Genomic DNA, 24,577 nt, shown 5'->3' on the forward strand with positions numbered 1-24,577 from the left:
CTGACTCCTGTGACACTGGCCTTCAGAGACCCTGCCAACCTCCCAAGTTTTCTCCACAAGGGTGCCAAACCATGCAGATCATCTCCAGAGTGTAAGGGATCTGACACTCACAACTAACAGAACACCAGGAGTTTGAAGGTACTGGATTTCTAGGCATCTGGGAATATCTAGAAATCCTAATGGAAATACAACCACACACACATGTATCAGACACACCTTCAGGCCAGGGCTGCTTTCTCACTTGTTCTACCACAACAGAAGCATGGAGTGGCCTCCCCACCTCCTGGGGTGGGGGAAGGTGCTGGTGGACCTGAGCTTTGGCCATCGGGTAGGTCTGAATTTGTGTCATTTGTATCCTGGCTTTGTGATGTTGGTCCCATGAGGTAAGCTCTGTTAGCTGCAGACTCCACCTATTCTAGGAGCTACTCCTATATTTTAAAATGGGGAAAGTGGGGGCACCTGGGTAGCTCAGTCATTACGCGTCTACCTTCAGCTTAGGTCATGATCCCGGGGTCCTGGGATCGAGCCCCGCATCAGGCTCCCTGCTAAGCAGGAAGCCTCCTTCTCCATCTCCCACTCCCCCTGCTTGTGTTCCTGCTCTCGCTGTGTCTCTCTGTGAAATAAATAAAATCTTAAAAAATAAAATGGGGAAAGTGCTCTGTATATACCGCACTGGGTTTATTGTAAGGACAAAAAGAATCTCCTCAGCACATAGCCACCACTCAGTAACTGTGGATGTGGTTCTCCTTTTCCAAGATTCACTGCTTAACTCCAGATTGGCTTAGAGGAATACTGCTTAAGTAATGGTACCCATAGCACCAGCAGCCCCCGCCCTGCATTAATGGATAAATGCAAATCAGGGAGGTGCTTAGCCAACCACTTCTGCGGCCCATGGCAAGATTAATAAGCCAGTAAAGCAGCATGTTCTTTCCTATGAATAACTTAGGCTTTTCGTGAGGTTTACTAGCTGGTGGATCTATGTGTATTCTAATCATCTAATATTCTACTTAAGGTTTTGAGTAATAGTTTAATAATTAGCAACTAACCTCTTTGGATCCATACAAGCTCAGCACTCAGCTAATTCACTTTTTCTACAGTCAGAAAGAATATGAAATAAGACATGAAGACAGTGATTACATCAGCCCAGGCTTTGTGACAACTCGGGATTTCCAGGGAGTCAAGTGGGGTTATGAAATTCTCAAAATTTAATTTGAATCCATATTTTTTAAAGGGCGCCTGGCTGGCTCAGTCAGTAGAGCATGTGACTCTTGATCTCAGGCTCATGAGTTAAAGCCCCATGTTGGGCATGGAGCCTTCTTAAAAAGGAAATAAATAAATAGAAAATTAAAAATATAAAATGTCAAATGGTGCTTTGGCGACAGTAAGAAAAAGTCAGGAAGTCCACAAACCCACGAAGGTGTCTGCCCTAAAAGTCTAGAAAGTACTGCATTACTGAATCAGCTTTCATAGTAAATGTTCCATAACAAAGGCCTGTTGAATTTGGTCACAGTTATTACAGAGTAAAGGGCTTTTATTTGTTTGGTCACATCTTTATCATTTAAGAAATTTTTAAAAATGATATTTATTTTTATTTCAACATGTCAACTGTGCATTTCCAAAACAGCAGGCTTTTCAAAGGAATAAATCAGAACTGTAAACACAAGACACAGTATAAGTTTTTGACTTCCTAGAGTCAGTTTCACAAATCCACATACTGTACATTCACAGGTGAGGTTCAGCCTGTCATCCATTTCTTTATTTCTATAATTACATAAGCATAATAAATACATCTGATTTTAAAGGTCACTTAAAATGAGTCATGATAATTTACAGTACAGTACGTTTTCAGTTCAAGTGCAAAAATAACTATTTGCTTAATTCTATTTCTTTCTGTTATTTTATTTTTAAGCTGTGTTTTGTGGCAAAGCTAGACATCCAAGTATAGAATTTCTTCCCCCAGATGCAGTATTGGGCAGAAGTATGGTGTCATGGAGAAGCCCTCAGTTTACAACTCATCCTGTCTAATCAGGGTCAGAGGTAAGGTGAGTTGCTCATTTTTAACTCTGTTCTTTCCTTTCCTCTCTCCCGTGCTCACTCACAGTTATTACACATACCATAACTGACCTTCATTCAGCTAAAGCAGCATTCCCTTTTCCACAGCCCTCCCCCAAGGCTTCCTCATATCCTCAGTTTTTCATTTTTAGCAGCAGGCCTTATGCATGAATCACTCAGCCACGGTTCTGACTGCAGCTATGATATTTACAGTAGCATACCCCTATCTGATCTGTCCAGCGTCTGACAGTATCTTCATGAAAAAGAATATACTGAGATTTGTTTTTTTAGTCATTGGAAAATATAGTTCTCATCCTTTCCATTCCTGGCTTCCTATTCACCACCTTTTCCCCTCACCAAAAACAAAACAAAAACTTACCCATTGTGTAATTTTTTAAAAATTGTATCCCTCTCCCAGGCACTTAAATCTTATACTGTTATTTGTAAATAGTACTGCTTAATTAAAGAAACCCTTAGGAATTCAGTAATTTTTTTTAAAATTCCATCAGCTACTTAGAGCCCAAATCACTATAAAATTGTTAAACAGTGATCGAGGCTATTTACAGTATTGATTAATATTTAGTAAACCCTTGTCTGTCAAGCCATAGGATACTGAATTGGTTGGTTTATTTGAAATATTCCCTCCTGTGGTCTTAAAGCCCATTTAAAACAAAAGGCGTTTTAAAGCTCAGGTTAGTTTGCAGTAGTCAATACGGCTTTTGCTGCTCAAAGAATTGACTATTTTCATTATATACCATATACATATAAAAATATATTTGCTAGAGATATGCCAAGTTTCTGATGAAACTTTTTCCTTTTTTTTTTTTTTTAAACAAAAGCATATAAGCTAGTAACTTATCTGGCTACTTTTTAAAATATGTCATGTAATTTTTTAAATAGTTCTCTTCAAGAGAAACAAAATTATAGATATATTTTATTTCTTCCCAGTTTGTGTTAAGAACCAAGTAATTAGAATAAATAATCAGAAGAGGGAAATTGTGTCAGCATTCACCTTGAAACACTTTCTTTTCCCTCCACTTACTTAGTGTAACTGCTGCTTTCAACCCTTACTGCACTGGCAAAGAAGTCCTATAGTCCTTAACCTAACCAACCGAAGAACTGGAAGTCTTCACCGAACTCCCATTCCCCTTCTGTGATTCCAGTGGGATTATGGAAAGTTTATCTGTTTCTGCCAATATGTACTGTAGCTCCTGTGTATGTGTGTGTGTTTCCATGTTGATGAGTTCAGGTATTTAGAAGCGTATATAGTGCTATGCTTCTCAAGGTGAGGCATGTTTAGGTTCAGGGAGCCTCTCCCTCTGTCCTGGCAGAGGAGCCTGGTTCCATGCAGGGTGTGAGATGAGTGGGAGCCCTCAGTGTCCCCCAGTGGCAGGCTGAGCCTGTTGGTCCTCGCTCTCCTCCACACGCTGGTCCACACTGGGGTGAGTGGGGCTGCTCTGCGTCTGAGATGCTGCTGCTTGAGGGGATGGCTGGTTTCTAGATGGGTCAGAGTGAGTCTCACATGGGACAGGCCGGACTCCACCAGCTAGAGAATTTTCCCGATTCTCACTGGTCCCCTGGAAGGAAAAAAAGAGAAGATGTTCAAGTCAGGGCTGCTTGCAAATATATCCAACATTTTTCATATGCCTTCAAGTAAGATATAAGAAACATGGGGAGAGCATCCTGAAGTAACTTCAGGGAACAAATAATAGAGGAATAAAGATAGAATGTCTTACCTTTCATCTCCTTTCCTATGTGCAACTGCCAAAGCCGCATGAAAAACACAAACACTTTAAGCAGATGCATCTTGTGGATAAAGGAACATCACTACCAAAATGCCTGGTACTACTAAGAAAACAATTTACATCAGCAAATATTTACTGAGCCACCACCATTGTGACAAGTCACTGAGCAAGCAGCATGGAATTGAACAGAATTCAAGAGCTGGAAGCACCTGTCTGACAGAAAGTAAGGAAGGCATTCTTAGCCTCAGAGAAAAGCCAACAAAAGAATGTCCTGAAATTAAGGGTCCTGATGAATACTTGGGATTTAAAGTATACACTACAAGTTAAGACAGAACATCTGTGTAAAAAAGGGGAATGGAAACAAGCACTTAGGTCACCAATAGTAAGGAACTGTGAGTCCACACATACTCCAGCGTATCACCCCCGCCCCCAGGATGTCTGTAAAATGCTACATCGCCAGAGTCCTGATTGATACAAATCAGGAAACATGTTTTTTTTTAAAAACAGATTTTCCTCTGAATTAGTATACATCACTTCAAATAGCTGACCACCAAAGAAAAAGTTTTATTTCTGTGATCAATTCTAAAATGTAAAGAAATCTTAATATGATGACTTCTTATTTGTAAGAATAACTAAGCCATACCAGCCAGTTTTTATTAATCCTAACATGCCAGAAAAAAAAATGCAATGATAATATGTAGGCCTAATAGGCTTCCGTGAAAATGAGGATGAGTACCCAAAGTAATGAAAACACTGCTATTCAAGCAGAAGATCTTATCCTTTCTTCTGCTTCACCTCGCTGCTTCGCATCCTTCATATGCTCCTTCCACCCCAAGACTCTTTTTTTTTTGACTGAGCAGGACATTCATGTGAGTTTATAATCTTGATAAATGAGTAAGATCATGCATAGACCAGGATGCATTATGAGTATGGGAAGACTCAGATTTGGTTTAAATTATAGAAATATTACATGTTAGTTTACAAAGTCATGATAAATTTAATTAAGGAAGTTCATATTTTCTAAAAAGGAAATTATCCAAATTACTCTTTATTTTTGTCTTATGTGTTCTCTGAAGCTACTCTAGATATAGAGCTGACATGACTCATCAAGTAAAAGGATATGATTAATATAAACAGGGAAGTAGACTCATTACTTTAGCTGAACTATTCATAGAAGTCACACTTGATCGTTTCCAAAGTCAGTAGATAGCTTTAGTTAACAATTACCCATACTGTTTTATCAACATGATCTGACTTTACTCAGGAGAGACTATATCTCTAGGGACGAGAAAAAAACCACAATTTTTCATGTGAGGCCACCAGCAAAACAACACTTCCACTAATTTGAGTATTCCATTAGACTCATACAGTGGCTCAGGGTATTAATTCATCAGATATCTATTGAAGTCCTATTATATATAAGGTCCTCACTAGAATTTCAGAATTACAGAGATTAATAAATAATGGTCTCCCGTGGCAAGAACCATATATTCTCACTGGAACTGGTATCTGTCAACACTGAAATTTTAAAGAAAAGTACAATTTCTTGGATTTATTTTCTTTCTTTCAAGAAATATCTTCTCTGTGAAGCCTTACTGAGCTCCATAAGGCAGAATTTTCCCTCTGTAGAACCTTGTATATACCTCTATAATTTAGCACTTGTCACAGAATACTGAAATTATTTGTCCGCATGTTTGTTTTGCCCACCAGACCTTCCATAAATCTCGCTGAGTGAATAATTCACACAGCTGAGCCCACTTAAGGGCGTACCTTTACCTGCAAAGGCTGTATCTCGGGAGCACGGCTGTCTCTTGTTAGCTGCATCATCTCTTTAATTTGGTAGAGTGCATAGACAAAAGTCACCCAGGGAGAGGAGCTGACCCCCCAAGCTGGCTTGTTCACATCCTCCTGTTCTTCCTGGTGCTTGGTTTTCCTGGGCGGAAGTCTGGGCTCCATGCGTGGCATGACGTCCTCTGTCTGCTGCTGTACCAGGTCAATGGTCGCTATGGGAACAGGACTAGAGGGAACAGGAATCCTTTCTGCCAGCATTGTCTTGTCTGGAGAGAAAATCATGTTTAAATCATTTTTCAGAGTTTTCTACATATTTAAACAAACATAAAAATAAATAAGCAGACAATCCCATAAGCCCATTCTAGTGTACTTGGCCACATTAGTAAATTACTGTGTATCGAGGGCCTCTTGGTGCAAGTACTGAACAACAGATGTGATGTTTATCTTCCAGGATCTCTTTATAGGTATTAATAGATATTAACTTATATTTATTTATGAAATGTATTCTTCATTACACTTAGATATAATTTAATCTATGGGTATGGGTTATCGTGAATGTTGTCTTAGGCCCACTTACAGGACTGAGTTTTTAAAGATAAGCATAAAAACAGTAATAGCTGTTTTTATTGGCCTTTTACTGAAGGCATGGACTAACACTCTATAATCCATTTAAGATTTTTTTAAAAAGTGAGAAAAAAAAGCATTGGTCTTTCTTTCTGTATAACTTGTTAGCATTAAAATCTGCCTCTGGGGTTTTCTGTAACAAGCTAGTTTTTCCCTAAACAGAAAAAGGTGCTTGAGGCAAATGCTCCTTAAAGACTAGGACACCAGGGGCACCTGGGTGGCTCAGTCGGTTAAGGTTAAGTGTCTCCTTCGGTTCAGGTCATGATCCCAGGGTTCCCGCATCAGGCTCCCTGCTCAGCCGGGAGTTTGCTTCTCCCTCTTCCTCTACCCCTTTCCCCTGCTCATGCGTGCTCTCTCTCTGTCTCTCTCAAATAAATAAATAAAATCTTTAAAAAGAAAAAAGAATAGGACACCAAAGAAGATGAGCCTTGTTCTGGGACCCAAGAGCTAAGCAAGACTGGTTGGTTTTCTCCATTAAAAAGAAAAAAGTTGATTCAACTTGTACATTATATTTGATATGACCTCCTTTCTATATGACAATTTTAATGAGGGTCATGCCTGGTTAAGGGAAAACTTCAAATTTAAGTTTTTAGATATTCCAAATGAATGTAAAAGTATAACAATTAATACCACTCCCTATCCCTAGGAGTAAAATTGCTGTATAGGTTAAATGTATGTGATTTAAATTTGAAATCCCTTTAGAGTACCAGAGAAATTTAAAACCAGTTCTTCCCATACTACCTTGTACTACAAAACAAAACAAAAACATGAAAACCCCAAGCTACTTAAAATGACCAGCATTCGTTTCAACACAGGAGACAGCTTCTCTCTAGCAGTGGTACACATAAATTCATTGATACACACCACTGAGAAAATCTCGCCAGGCAGGTCTGTTACCACCTCTGGGTTTCTGAGGGGTACGTATAGAATTCTCCATGGCTTCAACCTTAGGAACCAGTAAGAGAATGGACAGGTTTACCTTCTTCCTCATCTGGCACTGCCAGCCACTGGATCAGGGCAAAAAGCAGGAGGATCACCAGGCAGGCCATGCCGATTCCTCGAAAGGTCGCAGCAGCCCCTGTGGAAACAAACAGAGCACTATACAGAGTAATTCCAGGAAATGCAGATAGCCTTCACCCCAAACTGTCAATGTGCCGAAGTTCAGGGCAAAGGCAGCAGGGCTTGGGATGAACCAGGGAATGATGACTAGTCAGTGGCTTCATACAGTGGACAACAGGCCTGGTAAGTGCCAGGAGCCCCCAGTGCTGGTACTGGATTGGTCATGCATCACATTTTAAAACTACATTTACAAAGGATTGTCTCTGAGTGCCTCTTACCATAAAACTCAGTGGTGCTCTCTTCTTCCTAAAGACCATTTACCTGTTAAACAGCCCTATTAATCAGTAGTTGGAACGGCAGAACTCAAATAGTGCTATAAATTCAGATACCCTGGGCCCACCTTGCATAGATGACTGAGCAGTCCAGATTCCTTGAGCAGGATAATCTCATCTCCACGCCACCCCCTGTATTTCCGACAAGGGAGGCTGGACCGGGCAGACAGATTGTGTCATCAGAGATGCAGCGACATTACCAAAGGCAGCAAATTGCTACATTTTTCTGAAATAATGATGAATTTTCTTTCCTCTAGCACTATTATCAGCAGGTTTAGGGTACCTTGCTTCAAACCAAAAGCACAGGTGCTTCTTCATTTGTTTGGCTCCTTTGAGGTATCTGTGTAGCATCCCATCAGGCTGTTTGTCATAGAAGTGTGCACAGTTACGGGCTGGCTCTAATCATCGTAATGACTTAAGCACACTGCTTTACAATTACGACTACCATGAAAGGGAGAAAGATAATATGAATACTGGAGTTTAGCTTCTGGCAATCTTCAGTAATAATTTGAGTGTTTACTGAGGTGCTGCTGAAAAATTGTATAAGTTCTCAACAAAGAAGAAAGGGAAAAGGAGAAAGCCATTCTTACCAAAATAATTGACTAATACGCCTCCGATCATGGCACCACAACCTCTCCCCAGACCCAGGTGAAGGCCCTGCAGGATGCCCTGAGCAGAGGTCCTCAGCTCAGGGGGAACAGCTGCACTGAGGTAAGAAATGCATGCTGCCCAGATGGCTGCGTGCGTCACTCCTGGAGAGGAAGAAGAGTGGGAATGTCTGATGAGCGTTCCTTAGTTTACTCTTTTTTGGAGTGCGAAATATTTACTTAATTACACACATATACATACTAAGTACATATACTTGATTTCTAGTAAAAATGCATAACAAAATTTACCATCTTAACCATTTTTAAGTGTATGGTTCAGTAGCATTAGGTACATTCAAAGTGGTATGCAACCATCCATCTCCAGAATTTTTTTTTTTATCGTCCCAAACTGAAACTCTGTACCCATTTAACAATAACTCTGCTTAGGCCCTGGAAACCGCCATTCCACTTTCTCTGAACCTGACTACTCTGGGTACCTCCTATAAGTGGAACCATTTATCAGTGGAATTGGTACTTGTCCTTTTGTGTCTGGCTTATTCACTTAGCATAATGTCCTCAGAGTTCATCCAAGTTGTAGCATGGGTCAGAATTTCCCTCCTTTTTAATATTCTCTTGCATGGAGATAACACATTTTATTCATTCATCTGTTGATGGACATTCCAGTTGTTTCCTCCTTTTGGCTATTGTGAATCCTGCTGCTACGTGTATGGATGTTCAAGGATCTGCTTGAGTCCCTGCTGTCAGTTGTTCGGTGTGTACACCAAAAGTGGAATTACTAGGTCATAGGGTGATACTATGTTCCACACTTTGAGGAGCTGCCTGCTTCCCACAGTCGCTGTACCGCTGTACATTCCCCTGAGAAATGCAAAAGAGGCAGTTCCAATTTCTCCACACCCTTCCCAGCGCTTGTCATTTTTCATGTGTTTTTATAATAGCATTCCTAACAGGTATGAAGTGCTATCTCATTGTGGTTTTGATTTGCGTTCCCTAATGGCTAGTGATGCTGAAAATCTTTTTATATGTTTACTGGCTATTTGTGTAACTTCTTTGGAGAAATGTCTGTTCAAGTCCTTTGCCCATTTTTGAACTGGGTTGTTTGGGGGTTTTTGCTGTTGAGTTGTAGGAGTTCTTTATATATTTTGGGTTTTTAACCCCTTACTGGACACCTATTATGACTTAAGATTATTTCCAATTTTTTCCATTATAATTAGCACCATGATTAAAATTTCTAGAGATACAGCTTTTTACATATCTGAGATTATTTATTTGGCTATAATTCTACAAATAAGGTTACTGATTCAAAGGATATAATCATTTTTATGCCTTTTAATATATGGTTCCAATTTGTTTTCCAAAAGAGTGTAGAGACCATTTACAGTGCCTCAATACCCATTTTGTTATATTTTCACCATTTGTTGGGAGGGAGGGAAGGATAAAGGTAACAGATGAAAAATAATTTTGGTATAGCAACTGTGCACTGTCTGAATTTAAATCTTTTATTAGAGCACTGCTTTAAATGTAATAAAAAGATCCTGCCACAACAGGTTTTCTAGCTAGAAGGGGTTAAGAAATCATCTGGTTCTGCCTAGATTAAGTCATGAGCTTGCTCCCTGAAAAATAATCTCATTTTGAGATAATAGCATCTCATTACCTATATTTTGAAAAATTAAACTAGAAGATTAATATTCATTTAAGATTTAATCTGACATTAGTCTGCTTCTGACTGAAATGGAATAATGGACTGGATTTGCCCTCCTTCTGAAACAATCAAAAACTGGACACAATATATGAAACAGTAGTTCCCAAGACACTGGACATCAAAACAAGGACAGTGATCTCTGATTGATGGGGAACAAATGAGGAGCCCTAGCTTACTGCCTGGTTAGAGTTTAAAAGCTGCAAGGCATAGAGGGGGAGCCACTGAGTTGAGGAGCAAAAGCCGACAGTCTGGAGAGACCACGGCTGCTAGAGTTCCAGAGAGGGCAGAGTACCAGGGAGGAGAGAGCTTTACAGAGAGATACCACGGGCGTCGGCAGGTGGTCTCCCTCAAGTGCTCAGCAGAGTGCTGCAGCAAAAGCATGGGTACAGACTGTCCACAACCAGGGAAAGAACCATCCAAAAGCATTACAGAGAACAGTACTCAGAACCCATACAGGGCCAGGAAAAGTACCTGTTTCCACCAAACTGGAAAACTCATGATTCCTGGGATTGGGAGAGTACTCAAAAGGGCCTTGTGTTAGTATTATGAAAGAATGAGGATTAGTCTGAACACTGCTTTGGTCCCACCTAAGTAATCTTCACAAGCAAAACCCTAAAGGATCATACTATTTCCAAGTAATTTATCTGTATCCTAGTACAAAGCTCAAGAATATTTATAGAAATACAAAAATATCCAGCACCCAACAAAGTAAAATTCACAATGTCTAGCATACAATTAAATTACCAGGGATGATCTTAAGTGGACCCAATAATGGAATAAACACTGTTTTTACTGGATACCTTAGGTTATATGCCCTATAGTTAAATAATAAAAATAATTTTTATGAGGTTTATATGTTTCAGTAATCATTTCAACTAGGTTATTTTTTAACTAGAAAAATGGACTAGATGATTAGAAATAGTATGCATATTTAATTTCCACAGAAGTCAAATAAAGAATTTGCTTTATCTGACTAAACAATTGCAATACCTTAGATAATACCAGCTTTCTCAGAAGTGAGAAAGCTGGGTAGTTTTTTTTTTTAAAAAAAGATTTATTTATTTTAGAGAGAGAGAGCAAGCAGAGAGAAAGGGAGAGGGAGAGAGAGAATCTCAAGCAGATTCCCCCTTGAGCATGGAGCCTGACGCGGGGCTTGATCCTTGGACCCTGAGATCATGACCTGAGCAGAAATCAAGAGTTGGAAGCTCAACCAACTGAGCCACCCAGGCGCCCCCTAGAGTCTTAATTATAAATGTTGACACAGTAGTACACAGTGGAAATATTCTTAAATATTTCCCTTTATATTATTAAAGATGCTGCTAATTCCATTTCTTTTCAGATACGCATATTTCTTCATTAACAACACCAAGGAAAAAACTTAAATATTCTAAGAAATAAGATGAATGTATTCAAAATTAGATTAGTAAAATCCAACATAGATGTGGAAATCATTTCTTAAAGATGAATCATCAAAGATGTGAAACTACATTAAATGATTATAAATTAACGTTAATAGTGAAGCCAAATTGATCCTTATATCTGTGTGTGAGCAGTCAATTGCTGGATTTACAAGTAGACAAAGATGGGCCTATGTATTCATGTGACCAGAACAGTAACATATTTTTGTTATAATTCCAGGTCAAATATAATTCCAACAGTAAAGAGAGTTTCTTTTTCTTCAAAATTCTAAGGATTTTCTAAAACATTGAGTCTTCTAAGATAATTAAAGCATCTTCCAGAAGGATGACTTAAGTCAGGATTCTTATTAAAGATTCTTAACTATTCTTAGAATTTGGGGGCTAGTATTATGTGGCAGTTGTAAAAGATTCTCTGTAGTCAGATTTCTAGAGTTTCCTTACTGCTTTTTGGGACTAATTAGATAATTGGGAACTATATTCCTTAAAGCAACTCAGAGCATTAGCTGAAGGAAAATATAGTAAAGCATACACTAAAAAATTTTCTTTGGTACCAAAAGCAAAAGAATGAAAGCCACTCTGCCTCTATGCTCCAATATTCTCCAGGGCAGATGTAGAATTAAAAATTGGTTTCTCTGAGATCCCTTATTTCAAAATATGTAAATACAAGAATCCATACTACTTCCTAGAAAAGAAACTAGCAAAACTGAAAAATCCCATGAAACTTCTAGTAATATTAGTTATCTGAAACTCTTGCCAGTGTTTTTACTACGGTTCTGGTCCTCTAATTTTAAAACAATAAAAAAGCAATTTCCACGGGGCGCCTGGGTGGCTCAGTCGTTAAGCGTCTGCCTTCGGCTCAGGTCATGATCCCAGGGTTCTGGGATCGAGCCCCGCATCGGGCTCTCTGCTCAGCGGGAAGCCTGTTTCTCCCTCTCCCACTCCCCCTGCTTGTGTTCCCTCTCTCGCTGTGTCTCTCTCTGTCAAATAAATAAATAAAATCTTTAAAAAAAAAAAAAAGAAAAAAAGCAATTTCCAAACCTAAAAACTCCCCACCATTTTTCATATTCGTAAGGCAAGAAAGAAAGTCTTAACAGTTGTGCTACCTGAAACAACTTTCCTGTAAGATTTGGGAGGTAAAAGATATAAGCTGAGAAAAGAAAATGCTTCTGTCTACTTTATTTTTTATTAAGAACTGTGAAAAAGTAGATGATTACTCTCTATATGATGAAATAAATAAGCAAATTTATTCAGTGGCATGGGTAAAAGTGTTTTCACACTAGAGCTACAACTTTTTAAACCTTTTAGTATGAGATAACTAGGTTGGGTGGAGCAGTCTAAGAATAAAAAGATGCTACCCCCTGACTGATCATAGTAACAAAGGTACTTGAACTGACTCTCCTTGCAATATGTGTTAACCCTTCCTTGGCTACTTGTCAGAAAACTATTGATATTTGTGAATGGCAATTCAAACACCAACTCACATAATAGGTGTTTAATGTGTATGTTTGAGTGGCAATTCAACACCATATGTTAACTGATGATGAATGACTCTCAAAGACCACATAGGTCATAGAAACTTAGCTTCTCAGTCTTTCCTTACCTTTACTGGGGCCCCTCAGGATTACCTAGAAGGCCTAACAGAAACACAGAGATAGCTTCACAGCACCTACAGCCAAGACCTTAACTATCTTCTTTTTTTTTTTTCTTAGCATATATTGCATTATTTGTTTCAGAGGTACAGATCTGTGATTCAACAGTCTTGCACAATTCACAGCGCTCACCATAGCACATACCCTCCCCACTGTCTATCACCCAGCCACCCCATCCCTCCCACCCACCAAGACCTTAACTATTTGGGAATACACTCCATATGAATAACCAAGAACCATGAGAAATAATTACAACTAAAATTAAATTTTTTTCATTAATGATATTATAGCAGTTTACTGGGAATTGTGCTAAGTGTTTTATATAGCTTATCTCGCTTATTCCTCCCAGTAGTATTATTTTTTTCTTCCTTTTCCCAAAAAAAGGAAACTAGGCACAGAGAGATTGAAGTGCCTAGTTTGGACAAAGTCACACAGACAACAGGGCAGTAGAACAGGATTTGAACCTAAGGTATGTAAGTTCAGCACTTCAGTGCTTAAGTACTATACTATACACCCTCATAACAACTATTAATTAAAAGTATTACACAGGTAATATAACAATCTACTTTGAGAGGTTTTTTGATAATATCAAACATGTCCAACCATCTGTCAGTTTAAAAAAATGTATATTCAGGGTGCCTGGGTGGCTCAGTTGGTTATGCGTCCAATCTTGACTTCAGCTCAGGTCATGATCTCAGGGTCGTGAGATCAAGCCCCACACCGGGATCTGCACTGAGCATGGAGCCTGCTTGGGATGCCTTCTTTCCTCCTCCCTCTGCCCCTCCCAGCTCCTGCTATCTCTACAAAAAAAGAAAAAAGAAAAAGGAAAAAAAAAAGTATATTCTTACTACCTACTTTTCCTCCTTCTTTAAAGAGCTCACATCATACATATTACCAAGTTTTTTATATGCTCCAAATAACTCTTTACCTTATAATATTCAACATTGGTATCTGATCCTGTAACATGAACTTCAAGATTGTTCCGTCTTGGCCCAGAAGAATGCAGGGATAAGCAAGAAAAAAAATCCTTTCTTCCCAAACAGACAGCTGCTCTTTGTAAAATGCTGCCTGGCTTGAGGAAATCACATCATAATGGCTGGGAGGGGTAAGAACTGACAAAGTACTGGAGAACTAGGATTTTTTGTTTTGTTTTTCTTGCTCTGCCACTGACTCGTGCTCACTAAACAAAACATAAATATCCGCATAGCACCGACACACTGAATCAGTTGTGACACACCTTAGGCATTGATGGACCAAAGCACACATTTCAGTTACTTCAGGGTACCTCCCAAATGCTAGGATAAAAAAAGCTTCTGAAAGATCAACCTAGTGAAAAGAGACTGTTCTTTCTTAAAAAAAAAAAAAAACGAAAGAAATAGCTCCATTGGGCTCACAATAAGCAGAGTCTGTATTGGTTAAGGTAATGATAGCTGTTGTAACAGATCAACCTTGGACTCTCAGTGGTTTCATACATCATATGAAGTCCAGTGGGCATGGGTCATCATTCAGGGATCCAGGCTGCAGAGACTCTGCCATCTTCAGCACCTGGCTACCTTGGGTACCAATATCCAGCTGGCAGAGTGGGGAGGAGAGGATGGCACATGGAAAATTTTACGGTCTGCGTTTAGAAGTGACACACATCATTTCTGCTCACATTCCACTGAAAAGAATTAGCCAAATGGTCATACCTAACTGCAAGGGAGACTGGGAAATAGAGTCCAACTATGTGTCCATGAAGAAAAGGAAACCTCAGATAAACAGCAAGCCCAGTGTCTCTGCCAGAGTCAGGGCCACCAACAGCAATAGACCTTCCAAAAACAGCAGAGAACCCTACAAAGAACAGTGGACCTAGCAGCCACCTGCATGAAGCATCTGTGTGTTGCATGAAAGAAACTTTATATAAGGCATGCAACAATTATCGTTAAAAACCAAAGCTCCCATATCCACCAACGTATAGCACTGCAAGAATCACCATGCATTCATTCAGTGGGACTTAATGAGCACCTAAACTGTGCCAGAGCCCCTGCTCTGCTTTGAGGATACGATAATGTACAAAACACATCTTAAACCACCATGGAGTTTACAGTCTAGTGGGTGAAAAGGGCCAGGATTTATCTGAAAGAGAAACTGAGCTCCTTGAGAACAAACATATCCAGCGCCTTGACACACATTGGCAGCTGAGCAAAAGAATGTCGAACTAAGCAGGCAGTGGTCCACACGTTGGGGTATGAGGAAGAAGGCATTTGGAGATAAAAGGTGCTCTGGGAAAGGTTGGAGAGAAGTTCCAAATCCTATGTATGAGGAAAAATGAACAGAGGAAATGAAGCTTCTGTAAGTTTCTTAACTTCACTTTACAAGTTAAAAAAAAAAAAAGGTGTGTAACTGATACAACAGTGTTTTACAGGCCCTTGTGAATTTTACATGCTGGCATCGTGCCCCCAGCATACCTTAAGAGAAGTTCTAGGAGACTACCACTCAAGCTGACTGTGTTTAATGTCAAGACTTGCCAACAATGTATGCTACGTGCTCAGTGTTTCCCCATATCAAGCCTCACATGAGAACTGCTGTCATATCAGACAGTAAAAATTTCACTTCCCAAAGATAACTTTAAGAACAGTGTGCACTGACTAGTCATTTATGGCCAGGTTTTAATGCATAACTGCAATTTAATCTTGTAGAGTCGAATCTTTTAAATTACATTTCCCTTGGTCCTTTTATTTATTTATAATTTTAAATTTTACTTTCATTGTTATATTATCTAACATTATTGAAGGCTAACTATGTGCCAGTTAATATTCTAATTATTTAATACTCATATTAGTCTATTCTATAGCATAAGAATCTAAGGCTTAGCGAGACTAAGTATCTTGCCCCAAAACACCCAGTTTATAGGTGGGGAAGCCAGAATACCAGACAGTCTAATTCAAGCCTAAGTGCTTAATAGTTTGTAGATTATTGTATATTTCGGTAAGTTGTCTTAAATAATTTATAGAATGAGGTGGGAACATAAGTAAATGATTAAAAACACACTGATGTTTTATAGATGTGCAGTGGAGAAAGGATGGTATCCTAGGAAGAAAGTTAATGTTGAAGGTTCAGCTTTCAAATTTAGTTTTCAATTTTTCTTTACATATTTATAAATTTTTGAGATAGAACTTTCTGTATTATTCAAGAGCTTTAAAATTTAGAAAATATAATTACAGTACATTTTGCAGGAGACTATAAAATCAAATAATAAGCAATTAAAGTATCTCTTCCTATATGCATATTTCTTTGGAGCATTCAAAAAGCATAAGCATGGTCTTTGCATTTAAGAGTTAAAACTAAGGAAGTAAAACTAGTATTTGTAAAATATTTGGGTAGCAGTTAAGTGCTAAACTGTGTAACAGTCCATAACTCTGAGAAGAGTTCAGAAAAGGAAGAGCTAAGGTGAGACGCCACTGCCAGAACAGGATTCTGGAAGCAGAGACATTTAAAGTGAATTTTAAATGGACAAAATAATGCCTATTTTGAAGAAAACGTTATGTAAGAATCTTTAGTAACTAACTGTAAAGAAACCAAGGGAGTGACAAAGAATAAAACTGCTCTATTACAATTTATAACACTATTCTGATTAAAACATGATCTTAACAGTAGCACCAGTAACTTTTATACACCAGTTTATCAACTGAAATGCTAAACCTAGAGCATTTGTCTATCCTGCGTATTCATGAGGCAAGCTACTTGTGTTTCAAGGGTTAAGCCAGACGGAAAATTTCCAATATGGATACTAACAGATTGGAATCATGTCTAAGATTTCCACTGTCAGAAGAGGACTGCATAGTAACCCTTTCATAATGTCTTTATGATCTTCCAGAACACAAGGAGAAGGAAAACATGGTTCTTACTTGCTGAATAGGCATACTAAATAAAAAGCAAAGCTTCATAAATACCAGTTCAAGCCCTCCTACTGGTGACACTTAAAAAACCATCTTTCATCAAAATCTTAACCCAGCTCCCACTGACTGAGCTTTCTGCAGAGAAGAACCTGACATAGACCTCATCTTCACCCTTCAGTGCTCGGACCATTCAGCCAAGTACCTTAGAAGGACCTCTTTAGTTACAGCAGCCCTGGGCTGGGCCTAATTTCCTTAAATGCATTTTAATAGCAAGAATAATTTTGATCACATTCATCTCAAAGTTTCTAAGTATTCACAACCAATACCTGCATAGGAAGGAGCATAACAAATCTGGGTTTGATTTGTTATATATACAGTAAAGTATATATACGTCATCACAATCACGAATGTTTAAATGCTTCTTGTACAAAAGCAAGAGAGAAAATTCCTATGGTTTTTAAAAACAGATCTTGAGAAATAAATATAAACTCACACCCCCTCTACTCCACCTAGCAATGCTTTTGGGACTTAGACTCACTGTCTCTTTTTAAAATAAATTGCAGGCTCCTTATGGGCAGGAAGTATGTCCTGCTTCTGTATACGGTGCTGCCAGGTGCCTACAGAACAACGTGTTTGCTGCAGATGGTAGCCAAGACTGCTAACAGGATAAGCTTGCAAGAATACTGGCCACTAGATATGAGAAAGATCACGGGAAAGAAACATCCTCACAATTCCCAACAGTATCCAGTAGTCTTACCTCGATCCCCAAATGGATACCTGCAGGGCCTCCTTACTAGGGGCCTAGAGAGGAGGAAATTTACTTCATCCCCATCTCATCTGCTAGTTATTACCAACATGACTTAAGGAGACAAATGCTGAGATGATGATCAAAAGCTCCAAGGAATGAAGGATAACAAGGAATCCTCCTTTGTTAGTTACATATAACCCAAAAGAGGAAGAGATGGGCAGTGGAAGATAGGGAGTAAAGTGCATCCCTTGTCTCCTCCCCTTCAGTTGCCCACCAGGTGATACTAGTTCTTGTGGTGTTTTGGGGAAGAGGCAAGGGGTAACAGGATGAAGAGACAGACTCACCTCTATTTTTTTAAGAAGACTTGGTGTGGCACTGTTTGGGAATCAAAGAATGGAAGTGCAGACTATTCAGTGTCAAGATCATCAATGAAGAGAGCCAAAATCCGACTTCCTAGCCACCACCCCATTGAGACTAGGTCTTTGGTAATCATCAGTAACAATTCCAGTCAAGGAATTAAGGAGCATCTATATCATGACAATGGGATTGTCCCATAATTAAATCAGTGTTTTGTCATCATTGTTCCTTGTTTTTACCATATCCTAAGTAGAGCTGCCTTAAGCACAAAGACTTTAAAGTCATTTGGACAATATGTGTAAAGGTAGAAGAATCCAGACTGGCAAAACAAACCTCTTCAGTCAGAAGTGTATTTCTGTGATGCAGGATTTATTCGACGTGGGTGATCCACTATTTTCTGTGGGGTGGGTATGGGTCTAACAAAGGCAAGGGGTTTTGTTTTTGTTGTACAATCAAAACATACTAAGCACTCACTTCTGCCAGGGAATGAGACTGTCTCCTCCAGTCTTAGACACAAAGAGCTCTTAGAAGTGTTCACAGAGTCCTCTATGAGACAAGGAGTCTCTATGTATTTACAGATACCCTTTCTTACTTGCTTCAGATCAGTAACTAGGTTTCTACTGGCACAGGGGAAAATAAAATGAACCACAAAGGTATAAATTGTAGCCTGCCACGGGAAGCAGAACGCCTGTTTGGATTTCAAACATGGCCAGCTCCCTAAATGCTGGGATAATGGCCCTGAGGTATCCATAAATATTTAACTAATGCCACGGCACACACTTTGTTTCCCTGAAGTTGCCACTCTGCTTTCTACTTCTTAGCTTGGGCACATGGCTTTCTGGCATTTTCTGTATGCCATAGTGGATTCCTATGCACCCTTCAAAATCCAGCTCATATGTGATTTTCTGGGGGGCATCTTTCAATAATATCTTTATCATTCCATCCCCTACTCCTTCCAAGGAGCTTCTTCTGTGTTACCTGGCACATTTTTCTGATTCCATCTAACACACTGTAGTAATTATGTGTTTACACATCCAGCTTCCACAACAGATGGTGGGGCCTTAGGGCCTAAATTAATATATTATTTTTTATTACATTTTATTGCATTTATGACATTCCCAGCATGCTGCCTGACTCTTGTAGCTATTTAATTTATCTTGGATAAATTAACGGGAAAAAAGTTTTTTGATTCATAACAGCATTTATTTTTTTTTCCTCTTATAAAATTCCTTTGTTGTTCCTTTAACCATTTCATGTAAAAAGCTTCTCTCTTGCTCTCTTGAGTCATTTATGTCCTTTTCCATCTAATTCATATTAAATTAAAAGGAGAAAAAAATATATATGCGTATATTATTATAATGTCCTTCTAATTATTATAAACAACCATTTATTATAAGACCAAATTTCCATTTTCTATTTTAAACAAAATCTCCTTTCATCAATTATACCATTGCATCAGGCCTGAGAAGAGCACCTTTAGAGTATGTATATATTTTAATTTTATAATGTGAATAAAAATTATCTCCTTTCAAGAGGGATGGGTTTTTTTTTCTCATTGCCACAATGGGATTTGATGAATGAGCTTGCATTTTGTACATTTTGTTTAGATGTACAATAATGAGTCTTTCATCTTAGATATCATGATGAGAAATTATGTTCATTGTTTTGTTTCTTCAGTTTCTATCCTCAGGTTTAGGGAAAATGATAATGGCAGTCTATAAAGCTAATGAAATTGTATATAATCACAGACTATTTAGTACAATTACTGATTTAGGAGCCTGGGCCATCCCAGAAGACCTCAACTCTGATAATGTTGTCCTAAACCTTTATTTTAATCATCATGCCAACCACCAAATGGTTCAACCAAGCAGTTAACAAGGGTCTTCAGTATATAGTCTAGATTATATGAGCTAATATGGCAATGAGCTTTGTATAGAAATCCAAGTTTTTATTGCTCCTAAGCCACATGGCAAGAGCTTCCTAGAAATTTTTTTTCAAAGTTATCTGTTGAAGGGAAACAGTCCAGTGAAGCAAAGAGAACTCTGGTCAGGATATTTGAGCAAAGATTTAAAACGTTCATGGGAAAATAATAGCTTGACTATAAAGCTTTAGTTGTAAATCACTAGATGTGATAAAAGAAACTGAAGAAACAAAATAATTACGACAACCTTTTTTTTCAATATGTACAGTTAACCTACAAACACCAAAACACTGAAGTCTTTAAAAGATAAATCCTTTTATACTTAAAACTACCTTTGGATGTATACACTTAACAATTGTACATAGAGTTTATTCCAGAGTTCCTTTTTTGTTAAATCACAAGGGTGTAAGACAAATTCAGCATTGTTTGGCTCAACAAACACAGAAGACTCAGAGTAACTGACGAACCAACCCCCTGATGTCACCTCTTCCCTAACAACCACTTCAAAATCATATAAAACAATAGGTCTCCCCTTCCTTTCAGAGTCAGATGCTCAAGGCCACTGAACTTTTACATAGTCATAGCTTAGTCAGGTAGAAAAATAATTCATTCCAGCTGTTAACTTACCTTGAAGAACTTCCATGGGGAGAACAGTCCAGGCATTTTCCAGGTAGGAAATATAAATATAGCGAGCTGTATTGCAGGCCAGACCAATGTAAAGAACCCTTAAAAAAACAAACAAAGGGAAATAAGTTGAGGCCCTGTATGAGACATAAAACGTGCAAATACTAAGTACATTTTCCCCTGTCCAAACCATCCATTACCCAGCAGTGTTCAAAATTAGGAGTCGGGAAGCTAAAGGACAACTAAATTTAACCATGAACTCTTAGGAATAAGAAAACTGCTTCTAACATATCTGTCCTCAGTCTTTTCAAAACACTTGTTAATATAAAAGCGAACATCACCCTTCCTGAAACTTAATTAGCACAGCCAATGCTTTTTTAAGACAGTCTGGGCACACTGCCATCTGTAATGACATTACAGGCTTCCTTCCAGGTGGCTGTAGGGTAAATACGCCTGGGATTATAGCTACTTCGCTATGACGGGGGAAGGACAGGATAAAGATGAGAACATGATTATGAACGTGCTCTCGCATGCAATACCCAAGACACGAACGAGTTTTATAAGGAGACTCTCAAGGTCATCAAAAACTATCATCCAATGATGAATAATAAACTATTTGGAAATCAAATACTTTTTCCTATCAGTTCAACTGATACATCTTCATTATTTAAAAAATAAATCCATGATATCATATGCTGACCAAACTAATAAATATATATCAACATCGCTTTCCCCCTCACAAACACCACCACCAAAATTATGAGAAAAAAATAAAGACCTTAAGTGGTGCATCCAAGCATAGGGTTACATTCGCTCATTCTGAACCGGATGAGCTGGTTTGGAAGCAAATGGTGGCTGCTTCTTTATACAAAACACAACAGGATGGTAGCGATTTCTCTTTCTAGTTTGTTTTCCATTTTCTGTTAATCTTCCTAAGCATAATGCTTTTCTTTTCTTTTTTTTTCCTCAATTCAAGTGGATGAAAACTCAAAGGTAAAAGAAATAAGCCAATAGGACAGTCAGTGGTATTTTCCTAATCTTGCTCAACTGCATTTTTATATTAAAATCATTCCAGTAAACACTGTTCTCTTTTCCCAACCTTGAATCAAGGAAAGGAAAGCTTTGAGGCATCCAGCTGGTATTAACTGCAAATATGGAATAGAAGGATGGGAGAAAGACAAAAAAGGCTTGAGGGGCAGAGATGGGATAGGAAATGGATATTAAAAGGGATTTAGGAGATCTTCAGTATTGAAAAGTTCTGGGTTATCATATTCTGTGGACATTATGTTCTTTGTACTGGTATGTTTTGAGGAAAAAAGTATATGTTCCAATCCTGTCGGTAAAAAATTTCCTGAACAAACTAGTTACAGATCCATCAACCAGGGTCCCTCTGCTAGAAAACAACAGCAACAAAAAAAGCCCATAGGAAATTAAAGTGCAAAATATACTACACAAACATACAAGTTACACAAACCTATGCCTTCTTTTTAAATTCTAATCTAGCTCTGTTAATGACCTTGACATAGCCTAACTCAGGGGTCAGTAAACATTTCCTATAAAGGGCCATACCATAAGTAGTTTAGGCTTTGTATGTCTCTTGCACCTCCTCAACCTTGCCATTATAGTATGAAAGCAACCACAGACAATATGTATATGAATGAGCATGGATGGCTGTGTGCCAATAAAATTTGAATTATGAACAGTGAAATTTAAATTTCATAGACAGTTGACCTCTGAACAATGCAGGGGTTAGGGGTGCTGGCCCCCTGCACAGTAGAAAATCCACATATAACTTTTGACTCCCCGCAGAACTTAACTACAAGTAGTCTACTATTGACTTACGAATAACATAAACAGTCAATTAACACATATTTTATATGTTATATGTATTATATACTGTATTATTAAAATAAGATAGAGAAAAAATGTTATTAAGAAAAACATAAAGGGGGCGCCTTGGTGGCTCAGTTGATTGAGTGGCTGCCTTCGGCTCAGGTCATGATCCCAGGGATAGAGCCGACCCCCCGCATTGGGGGCTCAGTGGGGAGTCTGTGGGGAGCCTGTTTCTTCCTCTCCCTCTGCCTGCCATTCTGCCTACTTGTGCTCTCTCTCTCTAATAAATGAATAAATGAAATCTTTAAAAAAAAAGAAAAACATAAGGAAAATACATTTGCAGTACTGTACTGTATTTATTGAAAAAAAAAATCTATTAGTGGACCCTCATAGTTCAAACCCATGTTGTTCAAGGGTCAACTGTAATTTTTATGCATCACAAAATATTATTATTATTTGATTTTTTTCCAACCCCCTAAAAGTATAGACACCATTCTTAGTTCTGGGACATATAAAAACAGGTAGCAGGCCAGATTTGGCCCATGGGCCGTAGGTTGCTAACCCCTGATCTAGCTCATTAGTTCTTGTTAACTTTGGCTATATGTCAGATTTACTCAGGTAGCTATTAAAAACAACAGATGTCCAGGCCCATGCTAGTCTCGATAAAGATCTCTATGGTTTATTCAGATACTAAGCCAGGGTGAAAAACCACTGGTCTAGCTCACTCTAAGCAGCTCCCACTAATACTTTCCCATAATTCCATTACAAAAATTTTGATAATACCTCTTCCTTGTGTTCATATTGCATATCCTGAACCTTTCTTTTGAGACCACCTCTGAATCAGTTATCCTGACAGCTGTTGTTCAATGCAGACCATAATCCACAGGTCCTAGCCTAAAAGTAACCAAAGACAATCAGCCCAGTTTAATAGGTCGATTGTGCTTTGCCTTGAAACCTCTACCATGTGGAATTCAGTCACTGGAGTCTATAACTTCTGGGACCCTTAGGTCTCAGATTGCCACCAAGAAGCCAGGTGGCTATCAGCTTGGTATCTTTCGCTTCTGTCCCACATTTCGCATCTCACAATTGATAGGACCAAACAGATGCCTTACAGGAGAAAAGGGAAACAAGAGGTATCCAGGGCAAGTTACTTCATCTCTCTGAGCCTCAGTTTCTTCCTGTATCAAGCGGAGATAATAACATGTATGGTGCCGGCTTGTTGTGATAAATGCAATACAGCGAATCACCCAAATAGCACTCAGAAAATCGCATCATCATCATCATCATCATCTTAAAGAAAAGTATCCGAGTACCCTTTTGTTTTCTGACAAAAGAGAAAGGAGCACTAGCATTTCTTCCTCACCAACCATTCTGGGGCAGCCAGTGGCTTCAAGAAATCAGCAAGGGTAAAATTGTGAGCAGAAAGGAAGGCAACATTTTGATCTATGAAAACGGAAAGAAGTAGGTATGTATTTATTAAATAGTCACTTAAAAGTATTTCAGCAACCTAAGAATCTCTTTAATACCTGAATGCGATATTTAAACTGAGATACTATTCACCATTACGGGCTGAATTGTGTCCCTGTGAAACTCCTACGTTGAAGTCCTAAGTCCTAACCTCCAGTACCCTGGAGTGTGACTATGTATAGAGATCGGGCCTGTAAAGAAGTAATTAAGGTAAAATGATGTCAGATGGGCGGGTCCTAATCCAGTATGACTGGTGTCCCGGCAAGAAGAAAGGGAACAGGTCAGAGACAGACACAGAGAGAAGACCAGGTAAAGACACTGGCAGAAGACAAGCCAAGGAGGAGAGTCCTTCAGAAGAAATACAACCTGCTGACACCTTGATCTTGGACTTTTGGCTTCCAGAACTGTAAGGAAATAAGTTTCTGGTTTTTTAAGCCATCCAGTCTGTGGTGCTTTGTTATTGCAGCCCTAGCAAATGAATTCATGCACACTCATGAAATTAGGGATTTGCTAATAAAAAGAAATTTAGAACGTTTTACTAATCATCTTCTGGACAATCGAATTGTTTATACTGAATATAGAGCACATGTTCAGAGGCCTAGAGTATTCTTGAGCACGGAGAGGTCTGGAAATACAGAACAATAGGGTGAAAAATGCTTCTCAGTGAGATACAGATACCTATTGAACACCTAAAATAAAGAAGTTCGGAGACAACATCATCGCTTTCCTATATCACAACAGGAAGTAAGTATAAAATTAGGCAAGAAATAAA

General features: G+C 38.6%; 1 protein-coding gene across 5 annotated transcripts in view; it reads right to left on the reverse strand.

Annotated features, from left to right (window-relative positions):
• Nucleotides 1–1,566: 1,566 nt before the first annotated feature.
• Nucleotides 1,567–24,577, reverse strand: part of MFSD6 (major facilitator superfamily domain containing 6) — a 69,696-nt gene continuing 46,685 nt past the window's right edge. For 3 of the 5 annotated variants that reach the window (XM_032406096.1, XM_032406097.1, XM_032406095.1), the window contains exons 3-7: nucleotides 20,509–20,606; nucleotides 8,194–8,355; nucleotides 7,192–7,290; nucleotides 5,574–5,854; nucleotides 1,567–3,629 (exon numbers count right to left, since the gene is read on the reverse strand). In XM_032406096.1, the coding sequence (XP_032261987.1) occupies nucleotides 3,426–3,629; nucleotides 5,574–5,854; nucleotides 7,192–7,290; nucleotides 8,194–8,355; nucleotides 20,509–20,606 (844 nt within the window). In that variant the 3' untranslated portion in view covers nucleotides 1,567–3,425. Of the gene's footprint in view, nucleotides 3,630–3,788; nucleotides 3,814–5,573; nucleotides 5,855–7,191; nucleotides 7,291–8,193; nucleotides 8,356–20,508; nucleotides 20,607–20,705; nucleotides 21,066–24,577 lie in introns of those variants that run through there. The other 2 variants (XM_032406099.1, XM_032406098.1) reach the window with 2 other exon arrangements.

This window comes from Phoca vitulina, unplaced genomic scaffold, assembly GCF_004348235.1.
Source record: "Phoca vitulina isolate PV1807 unplaced genomic scaffold, GSC_HSeal_1.0 scaffold1, whole genome shotgun sequence".
Taxonomy (NCBI): domain Eukaryota; kingdom Metazoa; phylum Chordata; class Mammalia; order Carnivora; family Phocidae; genus Phoca; species Phoca vitulina.